General features: G+C 43.3%; 1 protein-coding gene across 1 annotated transcript; it reads left to right on the top strand.

Moving 5' to 3' along the window:
- The first annotated feature begins 1443 nt into the window (after positions 1-1443).
- On the top strand, positions 1444-5633 carry LOC109241628. The gene is made up of 3 exons (XM_019408383.1): positions 1444-2011; positions 5056-5369; positions 5424-5633. The coding sequence occupies exons 1-3, from the start codon at positions 1444-1446 to the stop codon at positions 5631-5633; spliced, it is 1092 nt and encodes a 363-aa protein (XP_019263928.1).
- The last annotated feature ends 6108 nt before the right edge of the window (positions 5634-11741 follow it).

Here is an 11741-nt window from a genome sequence, read left to right as displayed (position 1 = left end):
ATTTCGGGATTTGCGCCATGATCTAGGGGACGTGGCAGGAATTTAGCTCAATCTGTTACAAATCCATATTGGTACTATTTCGAGGTCGAGCATACTCGGCCTCGGTATGCATCGCACTCTGTCCTCGACCTTTGCTCTGGTCCCTCAAGCTCGAACTTGATCTCAGTTGAACTCGGGCTTTGGGTGATTTCTCGAGCCTATAGATCGAAGGCATACGATCTCGATCGTATACAGATAGTCCCCGCATTTCTTAGAGTAAGATGATAAGAAACGATTTGAACCTCGATTCCTTGGATCTATAATGATGATGTCATTTCTGTGATGTAGGCACTCGAAGTGAGTGAAACGTCCCGTCGGTTCGCTTCCCCAAAATATTAAATGCATGCCAGTACTGGTCGGCCATTAGCGCCGCTGAACCGTCGTCTCCTTTTGTATAACTATGAGCCTACTTCTTTGAATGAAGGACTTTACTCTCATCACTTTTACTCTCATTCTTCTTCATTTCTTTCTCTAATGGTATGTTTCTGCCGCCCCCTTTAAGCGCCGAAAAATGTCAAGTTCCCGTAAAATACCACGTTCTGCTACCATCTGTATTCTTTAGCTTAAAATCGTGGCTAAAACTTCCAAAACGGTTCCCAAAAAAGATAACGCGTTATCTTCTTCTACCTCCCAGCCGACCAAACTGGTAGTGCCGCCGACTCTTGAAGAAATCACCCCCGGCCCTTGCGTGATTAAGAAGTACTTCAATATTGAAAATCACCCCGATGTTCCAGGTCGATTTGAGCATGCATCTTGATATCTTATTTTGATATTGAAGAAGTACCTCAAAGCAATGAAGAGGGACTGCGGCTGGGGAGACGAGGTCCTGGTTCAGATCCCGAGCTCCGAGGAAAGCATTACTACCCACGTGGAGGGTTTTTTAAGTGTTTACACTTACCCCTTCATACTGGGTCCCCTCGATCCGGTAGTGATCGACTTCTGCAAAACGTACGAGATCACCCTCGACCTGATTCACCCCTCCTTTTGGCGCATCGTGATCATGCTACGATACTTTTCCGAAAAGGTCGAGGGGTTGGAATTCACCCTAAATCATACGATTCGATTGTATCGGCCCCAGCAATTTTGAGGGCTTGTCAAGCTGTAACGTTAAACAAAGAAAACCTTCTTTGCTGGTAACGACGAAACCAAAGATCGAGGTTGGATGAGTCGGTTCATTAGAGTAAGGACTTCGGATGTCATCCCCAGGGATAAATGTCGTTCCCAGAGAGATGGAACTCTAATCGTAAGTGGAGTTCTTCTACCCAGTATCTATTCATATTCAGCTTCCGTGTCTCATAATGCCTTTACCCTTTCTGCAGCCACTGCATGGGCGCCTCACGCGGTCCCCGACCTCGAGGACTGTGTTCGAAAGTTAGCTGCCACCTCCTCCTACGATGAGCGCAAATGGCGCGAATTATCAAAGGGCAAATGGGAGGCCAAATATCATGGTCAATTCTCTTCCCAAGTTTCAGATATTTTTCATTTGTTGGTGGCGTCCACTTATTCATGTTTATTCGTGCAGACATCGAAGATGTATCCGAAATGAGGCCAGCTCCGCCCGGGGAGAAGTCTGCATCCTCGACCCCGAAATCGGGGAAAGACAATAAAAAAAGGGCTTCGAAGCCCGAAGATTCCCAAGATGAGGCGGCACCTGCCCGGAAGCCGAGGAGAAGACTCATTCATGTGGACTTGGATTTAGCCATTCAACACCTGGAAGATGAAGAGAACAATGGTGAAGAATCAGCACTGGTACCTCGAACCAGAAAACCAATCGAAGCCGTCAATGCCTCCGAACCGGATGCCTTGCCACTCGATGAAGGAACTCCGAATAGAGACTCGGGAAAATCCCTCGAGTCCCCCGAGATCGAGATCGTACCTCCTTCTTCAACAAATACACCGAAGGGGACAAACACTGAGAGGGCTGAAACTAGCCAGAGTGCCCCGAGTGAGGAGCTCGGGGCCATGACAACGGGTCACTCACTTTCTCTTCTAGCTTAGTCCGAGCAGACAATAAAGCATGCTCGGGCTTTGCAAACACCCAATCTGAGCAAGATCCTCGAAGAAGACCCCTTTCGGGATTGTTTCACCAGGGTTGACGATGTTGCTGACCTTAACGATGCATCCACTCTTTTCGAGGATGTCACGACCCCAACCCCGGTCGTGATGGCGCCCAACACACTGCTAGGCAAGCCCGGCCAACGTAATAACCTTAACCATTTCCTTACAGTTCTTGAATTAATTAACACAGATAAATCACTAAGTTATAACACTGGAAATCTGAAATAGAGTAAAGCAAGCGGAATCCCAAATATGAAACAACTACACAGCCCGAAGAATCCGGTGTCACAAGTCTGAGCCTCTAATACATGAGTATCAACCTACTACATATCATTCTCTAGAAATGCGGAAATAAAGCAATAAGATAGAAGGAAGATCAGGACTGCGGACGTCAAATGCAGCTACCTTGATATTCCCGGATAAGCTGCTAGGCAGAGAAATCCTCACACAGCCTCAGATGTACCTGGATCTGCACGCAAGGTGCAGGGAGTAATGTGAGTACTCTGACCCAATGAGCAATAAACATAAATAAAGGCTGAGAATAAGAAATCCTGAATATGCACAAAGTAATTCTATAATTACAGTAATTTAACCCAAGTAGTATAAAGCCAGTAAACCAATGAAAACAATCATGAAAATATCACAACAGATAAATAAGTGAATGACAGTCAAATATGAAATGCAACACATAATCTGGTACTCTCTAGTACCCGCTGCGGCGTGCAGCCCGCTCCATTTATTTATCGTCGACGGCGCTCACTAGGGGTGTGCAGACTCCGGGAGGGGCCCCTTACGGCCCAGGCGCAATAATAAGCCATCTCGTGGCATCAACTAGGCCCTCGGCCTCATATCAATATCAATATAATACCGCTGCGGCGCGCAGCCCGATCCCATACTCAGTCCAGAATCACATAAGCCCCTCGGGCATAACAATATAGTAATATTCAGCCCACACTTCATTAAAAATAATAATTAAGTTTCAAGTTTGAGAAAAAAGGTGGCTGAGTTTGCAAAACAGTGTAAAATACTAGGACTGAGTTCAATAATATGTAAAAATGGTAAGAAACCAGTAATAGCAATCCCCGAAGGATTCAATCAATTGTCACGAAGCCCAAATATAGCAATCAGCTCAATTTATAATGATAATAAGTAAATTTTCGTCAAATACGCAATATATTCCTCTACCGGGACGGACCAAGTCACAATCCCCAATGGTGCTCTACCCCAGGCTCGCTATCCGGCGTGCAAGTCACCTTAATATAGCACTACAATGTGCAAATTCGGGGTTTCAAACCCTTAGGACATCATTTACATCTATTACTCACCTCAAGCCGGCCAAAATCCTAGCTCGCTATGCCCTTGCCTCTCAAATCAACCTCCTCGCACGTCGAATCTGATCAAAACCACAATGAATACGTCACAATATGCCAATGGAACAATACCCAATCAAAAACAATCGAAAAATAGCAAAAATCTCGAAATTAGCAAAACCCGAGCCCCGGGCCCACTTCTCGAAAATCAGAAAATTTAACATCAACGGATTCCTTATCTCGCCGCGAGTCTATACATATAAAGATTACCAAAATCGGAGTCCAAATGACCCCTCAAATCCCTATTTTAGCTCTCTTAAGTTTCAAGCCCTAGTCCACCATTTTTACCCATTAATTTCTTGAGTTTTCAGCTCTAATCCATGTAATAAGACCATGAAATCGTGTTTTGAGTTCAAGAATCCATACCTTATCGAAACCCCTTGAAACCCTCTTCAAAATCGCTCCCAATTTTCCAAGTCCGGGTTAAAAAATATGAAACCCTTCAAAAATTCGCGAAGATGAAATTAAATAGCACTGCCCAGTCATTTCCGCATCTGCGACTCCATGGCCGCATCTGCAATTCCCGCTTTTGCGGTCAACAGGTCGCTTCTGCAGAAATAACCGCTTCTGCGGTCGAATTCCCGCATCTGCGGCTTTCGCTTCTGCGATCCAAGCGCTGCATTTGCGGAGACCATCAAAATACCCACGCTCTGCATCTGCGTTCCTTTTGTCGCATCTGCGACTCCGCAGATGCGATTACCAATTCCGCACCTGCGATCCCTGCCGCTTCTGCGGCTCTCCCCTCGCTTCTGCGGTCCCAATTCCGCAGAAGCGAAAATACCAGAAGCAGCTGCAAATTTTCTTAAGTTCACAAACCAAAACTTCCCGTTAACCATCCGAAATTACCCCGAGGCCCCCGGGACCTCAACCAAAAATACCAACACCTCCTACAACATCATTCAAACTTGTTCCAATCATTAAAATACCTCAAACAACACTAAAACCATCATTTCTCATCGATTTCAAGCCTAAGTTCTTTAAAAACTTCCGAAATACGCATTCGATCAAAAACCTAACCAAATCACCTCCAAATAGTCTGAAATTTTGCACACACGGAGCTACTGCAACTCTCAGAATTCCATTCCGACCCTCGGATCAAAATCTCACCTATCAACCGGAATTCGCCAAAATACTAACTTCGCCAATTCAAGCTTAATTCTACACCGGACCTCCAAAATTACTTCCGATCACACTCCTAAATCACAAATCATCCCCCGATGCTAATCAAATCATCGGAAACCATATCCGAGCCCTCTAACACATAAGTCAATGTCCGGTTCACTTTTCCAAAATAAGCCTTCCTTAAGAGACTAAGTGTCTCATTTCCTTCTAAAACCAAACAAAATCAACTCGTTCACACAAGACTCTTATAATGAAGCATAAGGAAGCAGAAAATGGGGAAAACGGGGCGGTAACTCACGTGACGACGGGTCGGGTCGTCACAGAGGAGGCTCAACATCTTCTTTCTCAAGTAAATTTTAACTTTCATTGTTGTAAATTCCTCTTCCCTTCCTTTCCTTTGACTGACATATCTTCATTTCATGTATAGGCCATCATCAAGCTTAGAGCTGAGCTGAGCCAATGTGAGGCCGAGCTCCGGAGGGTTCGGGTGAAGAGAAGGCCTTGAGGCTTCTCTGTGGCCAAAAAGAGGGGGAGCTTAAGGACCTTCGGGCTGAGTTGGCCAAAGCTCGCAAAAATGAGGCCGAGCTGGATGAGCAGGTAAATGTTATTTTAACAGGGTATGGTCTTCTTGGCCTTACTTCGAAGGCTAATACTTCGATGTCTCAGCTGCAGCAGAAGTTGGAGATGATTGGGCAGCTTCAGAGCGAGGTTGATCAATTTAAGGCTGACTGCCATAGGTGCATAAAGAACATGGATCAGCTCGCCGCCGATGAGAAAGCTGTTACAGCCTAACTAACCTTGGTTAAAACTCAACTCCGAGGCATTAAAGCGAAGGGTCTGGCCCAGGCCAAGAAAATCGAGCAGTTAGAGGCAGAGCTTGCTAGAGCACGGGCTGAAGCTGAACAAGCTAAGGCTGAAGTTGAGAAAACGAAGGCCAGGACTGACAAGACCATCGCTGTGTACTTAAAAGATGTTGCGGCTGTTCAAGCGAAGCTGAGGGAGGCCTCTGACCGGGAAAAACAGAGTAATGATTTGGCAAAGTGAGAGCCTGGAGGGAGACTCTCGAAGAAATCCACGCCCGAGGGTTCGACCTTACTAAAGAGATAGTCGAAGCAAAGGCGCGGGAAACTGATGCCGGGTTTCTTGTCTCTTCTGATGATGAAGATGTTGTGAGCAGCTCCGAGGGTAGGGAAGGTGAGGAAGGTGTTCCCTAGGAAGAGGAGGCTCTCGAAGATAGAGCTACCGAGGGTGCGATTCCCGAGGAAGCTGCTTCCGGGGACGTAACCCCAAAATAGATTAGGTCCTCTTTTTCTTTTTTGTGTAAGGGCCCCTTGTGGGCGTTGTAAATATATTTGTAAAACATCCCTCATGAATATAAAGTATCCTTTCGCTCTATCCTCGACTTGTGTTGAATTTTATTTTGTTCTCATTTGTGGAAGATTTCGATTGTATAACTCAAATAATCAATCTGAATATTGTTTCGTACGTAGAACATAATAAAACCTTAGGTTTTAATATAATACCCCTTAAGATTTTGTTAATCCTCGAGCTAAGTTTAAATTGATTTGATGTGAGCACGGGATGTCGGGATTCTCGAGTCCGAGTTGAGTGACAACGGGGTCTCAGACTCTATATGTTTTGGCCCTTAAGCCTTTTGAAGTTGGACCTTAGGCTGTTTAGGTTGGGTCGATTTGGCCTCTAAAGTGGCTATATAATTTTTCCCTCTTTTCGGCTAAAAGACTTAGTGAAAATTTTATTATTCCTTAGCATGTGTTTTTCGTACCCATTGGGATTTTCGAAGGTTTGACGAATCGGAACCTAATTAGTCTGTATAAACATAATGGAATACCCCTTGAGGTTTTTTTGAAGGCTGATATTATTGAAGCCTTTAAATTATTCGAGGGCTGTATTTATCGAAGCCCTTTATATTTTGCTTTTGCCGAGGGTAGCCTGATTTAACCAATTTTTTCAAAGTGTTTGAAAGCCTTTAATTTATGGCGAAAGTCGGACATCTCCAAGCCGCATTATTTCGGACTTAACCTTTTATATGACTGTAGTCTTCAATATGGCCTTAGCCTTCGAGCGTGTCTCTTGGACTTGTTTCCTGATAACCTTTCGAACTTGTTCGAAAAGTTAGTCCCTGAGTATATTGGCCTTGGCCTTTGTTTCGGGGGGATGCCTCTTTGAGGTCTTATGAGTCCGAGTTTTTGGTGAATCGGATGAGCTGACTGTCGATGACAGTCCTCGAGTATCTCGGGGTTGCTTTTGTGCTTTGGCTCTTGAGCCGTTTCCCGTAGGATTATGAGTGTAGAGTTCGTATAATAGTAGACTTCTTTGGGACACAAAGTATTTTTGACATAAACAGAATGCTTCTTCAAATGATTGAAACATGCGTACATGTTTTGCCGTCGGGGCTCGATTATTCTATACAGACACGCTTCATCTGACTGTTTGGCCCATTTTTCCTATCGAGGCCCTCTTAGGCGTGAAGTATTTTCCTCAAAAATATGATCTCTGAAGGTGATGCCCCCCAGTATTCGAGATTGATTGAAAAGAAGCCTTGGATACTGTTGAGTTCTTAGGTAGCATATAATTGTTGCCTCGTTAAAAACCTTACCGGTAAAACCTATTTGGAACAAAATTCGGTCTATGGGCAAAAGAGTGCAACACATGCTTTAAAACCTAAGGCCTTCGTGTAAATAAGAGGTGTCTTCAAGGGGTCGTCTTCGATATCTTCGATCGGAGACCTGCACTGAGTTAGCTTTAAACTCAAATGGACAAAAGGATAGAGTCATACCTTAGCAGTAGTATCGTTTGAGTAATGATACGTTCCAATTGTTTGGTGTTTGTTCACCTTCCATCGTGCTAAGCTTGTAAGATCCTTTACCGACAACTCTGAGGACTCGGTACGGTCCTTCCCAATTCGGGCCCAGTTTCTCTTCATTCGGGTCTCGAGTATTAAGGGTAACTTTCCGTAGAACTAAGTCCTCGATTCTGAAATGTCGAAGATTGGTCCTTTATTGTAATACCTTTCGATCCTTTGTTTCTGCGCGGCCATCCAAACGAGTGTTGCCTCTCGTTTTTCTTCTAATAGCTCGAGGCTTGTATTCATAGCCTCGTGATTTGAATCCTTCGATGCATGGCGAAACCTGGCGCTAGGTTCCCCGACCTCAACAAGGATAAGGGTCTCGAAGCCATATACCAAAGGAAACGGCGTAGCCCTAGTGCTAGACTTCGATGTTGTTCGATATGCCCAAAGAACCTCGGGTAGGACTTCTCTCCATTTTCCTTTTGCATCATCCAATCTTTTCTTCAAGTTTTGAATGATAGTTTTATTTGTTGACTTGGCCTGTCCATTTCCAGTTGGGTGGTACGATGTCGATAAAATCTACTTTATTTTATGTGCTTTGAGGAACTCTGTTACCTTGATGCCAATGAATTATTTTCCATTGTCACATGATATCTCGGCAGGTATCCCGAATTGGCATATGATGTGGTCCCAGATGAAGTCAATAACTTCTTTTTCTCGGACCTTCTCGAAGGCATGTGCTTCCACCCACTTAGAAAAATAATCATTCATAAACAAAATAAACTTGTTACCTGGGGCCGTTGGTAGGAGTCCGACTATGTCCATTCCCATTTCATAAAAGGCCACGAGGATAGGACCGAATGGAGTTGTTCTCCGGACTGATGGATCTTCGATGCAAATCGTTGGCACTTATCACAATTTTTGACAAATTCCTTAGTATCTTTTTCCATATTGTCCCGGTAATATCCTGCTTTGATGATTTTGCGAATCAAGGATTCGGCGGCGGAGTGATTCCCACAAGTACCTTCGTGGATTTCTCGTAGAACATAATCAGTGTCCCCCGGCCCCAAACATACGGCCAGTGGCCCATCGAATGTTCTTCGGTACAATGTTCCATCTTCATCTAATGCAAACCTAGCAGCTTTGGTTCGTAGGGCCCTCGATTCTTTATGGTCCGATGGGAGTTTTCCACTTTTCAAATAGTCGATATACTTATTCCTCCAGTCCCGCGTCAAGCATGTTGAATTTATCTTGGCATGACCCTCTTCAAGCACAGACCTCGATAACTGGACGACAGTCCCCGGGACGATGTCATCTTCTTCGACCGAGGATCCCAGATTAGCAAGTGCATCGGCCTCGCTATTTTGTTCCCGAGGCACATGATCCAGTGTCCACTCCTTCAAGCGGTGCAAAGTTACCTATAATTTATCCAAGTACCGTTGCATTCAATCCTCTCGAACTTCGAAACTTTTGTTCACTTGGTTTACCACCAATAGAGAATCGCACTTAGCTTCGATTGACTTCTCCTCCTAAGATTTTAGCTAACTTGAGACCTGCAATCATGGCCTCATACTTGGCTTCATTGTAAGTCAATCGAGAAGTTTTAATAGATTGTCTAATGTTATCACCTGTGAGTGGCTTCAAGACAATGCCAAGCCCAGGCCCCTTCACATTCGAGGCATCGTCTATGAAAAGGGTCCATACCCCTGATGATGTACCCGAACTTAGCAGGAGTTCTTTCTCCACTTCGGGTACGAAGGTCGGCGTAAAATCGGCCATGAAGTCAGCTAAGATTTGAGACTTGATGGCCGTTCGGGGTTGGTATTTGATATCGTACCGGCTAAGTTCAATGGCCCATTTGGCCAATCGGTCTGATAGCTCGGGCTTATGCAAAACATTTCGAAGGGGGTAGGTGGTTAATACACATATGGGATGACATTGAAAATATGGCTTCAGCTTTCTAGATGCGCTTATCAATGCAAGTGCTAATTTTTCTAAGTGTGGGTACCTAGTTTCAGCGTCTCCAAGAGTTCGGCTTACATAATAAACAGGGAATTGCGTACCTTGCTCTTCTCAAACTAGTACCCCACTTACCGCTATCTCGGATACCGCCAAGTATAGGTAAAGTTTTTCATCTACCTTCGGCGTGTGAAGCAAAGGCGGGCTCGATAGATATCGCTTTAATTCTTCTAAGGCTTGTTGGCACTTCGGGGTCCATGCGAAATCCTTTTTCCTTTTTGGCAAGGAAAAGAACCGGTGAATCCGATCCGATGACCTTTAAATAACCCGACCCAGGGCAGCAATTCTTCCTGTTAGCCTTTGCACGGCCTTCACGCTATCTACGATTGTGATATCCTCGATAGCTTTGATCTTATCGGGTTTAATTTTGATACCATGAAGTCGAGGAACTTACCTGAGCCAACCCCGAAGGCACATTTCTCCGAGTTAAGCTTCATGTTGTATTTTCTCAAAATTTTGAATGTTTCCTGCAAATGAGCTAAATGGTCCTCTGCGCGCAGGGACTTAACCAACATATCATCAATATAAACTTCCATTGTTTTACCTATTTGTTCTTTGAACATTTTGTTAATTAGGCGTTGGTATGTAGCTCCTGCATTTTTTAGCCCGAAGGGCATTATGTTGTAACAATAAGTTCCAAATTTAGTAATAAATGAAGTTTTTTCCTGGTCCTCTGGGTTCATCTGAATCTGATTGTACCCGGAGTATGCATCGAGAAAAGTCAGGATCTCGTGGCCGGCCGTAGCATCGATCATACGGTCGATGTTGGGTAGTGGGAAAGAATCTTTCGGGCATGCTTTGTGCAAGTCCTTATAGTCTACACACATTCTAAATTTTTTTCTTTTTTTAGGAACTACAACTACATTGGCTAACCACTCGAGGTATTTTACGTCCCGAATAGACCCTATTTTAAGAAGTTTGGTTACCTCGCGTTTGATGAAAGCATGCTTTACCTCGGACCGAGGCCTTATTTTTTGCTTCACCGCTTTGAACATAGGGTCGGTTCTTAGCCGATGTGTGGTGATTTCCAGTGGAATCCCAGTCATATATAAATGGACCAAGCAAAGCAATCCATATTATCAATAAGAAATTGACACTACAAGAAAGTCTATAATTTGCAACAACTTTTTAACAACAACAATGATATTGTTGCTAAATATCAATAAATGGCAACACCTCTATTTAGTTGTTGCTATATTGTAGAAATTTTACCCAAAAAAAATTTCTTGTTGGCTAACATTTTAATTTTGTTGCCATAACTTTTTGGGTAATATAAAAATTTTAAAATATAAATAAATTGGCAACAATAAATTATCCGTATTGCCAAAAGTATTTTCTTGTTGGTAAAATATTTATTTTTCTCAACAGTTTGTTTGACTTGTGGCCTAAAGAATATTTAGTTCTTTCTCAATTTTCAGCAAAAACAAAAGAGGGAAACTTCCCTCCCTTTTTCCCCGCGAATCCCTCCCCTTTTATATTTTCATTTTGGCTTTCACCTTCCCCAATTCGTTCAACCCTTCGACTCGTGCTTTGAGTTAAGAGGTTCAATTGAGCGACAACCTTATCTTCCAGTGTTGCGGCTATGGCTTGAAATTGTAAGCTCCTTCATCTCTAGTTTTAGTTGTTTCTAGTTTAGGGTTTCAATTCCTTGAATGCTTCGATTTAGGTTTTTAGTTAGGAGGTCCTAACCAGGGTCGACAACTTTCTCAAAGCAAAAACTAGGGCATCAAATTAACCATTTTCCTACAGGTTCTAAATAAAGATAGTGTGGTTCATCCACATCAGTACTTATAGCTCCATTCCAGTTCTAATCAATGGTCTCATGTCTTATTTGGTTGGTATTTCTATTTTACCTTTTTTTTAATTTAAAATTTACGTTCCTTTCTATTGATTGTAGATTCACAAGCAGATCGTGACTATAATTTATTTATTTATTGGTATTTTGTGCTTTTTGGAATTGGGATAGATTGCTTTGGCTATATTTTTTGCGTTGTAATGCTCCTAAAGAATAGGCTGCTTCGGGCTTTGCGGAGCTCTCTTTGGCTGTGTTACTTTTATTTCCACATCTCACTGTAAGTTAGTCTCTGCTTTGTCTATATTCGTTTCTTTAGCATCTATGTTTGAGAATTGAGAGGTGCAACTTGAACCAAGTTTTGGTGTCTCTGGAGTAAAAAAGGGAGCGTGCTATGCCATGGTCCACAATTGTATCGACCATCGTGCTTATGTAACTTTTTTAATTATAAAATCTCTATTTCTCTCTTTCGCTACTCTGCTATTTTCTTCGTGCTTTGGTACTTCAACAGTTGAATGAGAAGTTCATGATG

This window comes from Nicotiana attenuata, unplaced genomic scaffold (genome assembly GCF_001879085.1).
Source record: "Nicotiana attenuata strain UT unplaced genomic scaffold, NIATTr2, whole genome shotgun sequence".
NCBI lineage: Eukaryota > Viridiplantae > Streptophyta > Magnoliopsida > Solanales > Solanaceae > Nicotiana > Nicotiana attenuata.
The sequence above is the reverse complement of the archived record's forward strand: the minus strand, read 5'-3'. Positions and strand labels throughout refer to the sequence as shown.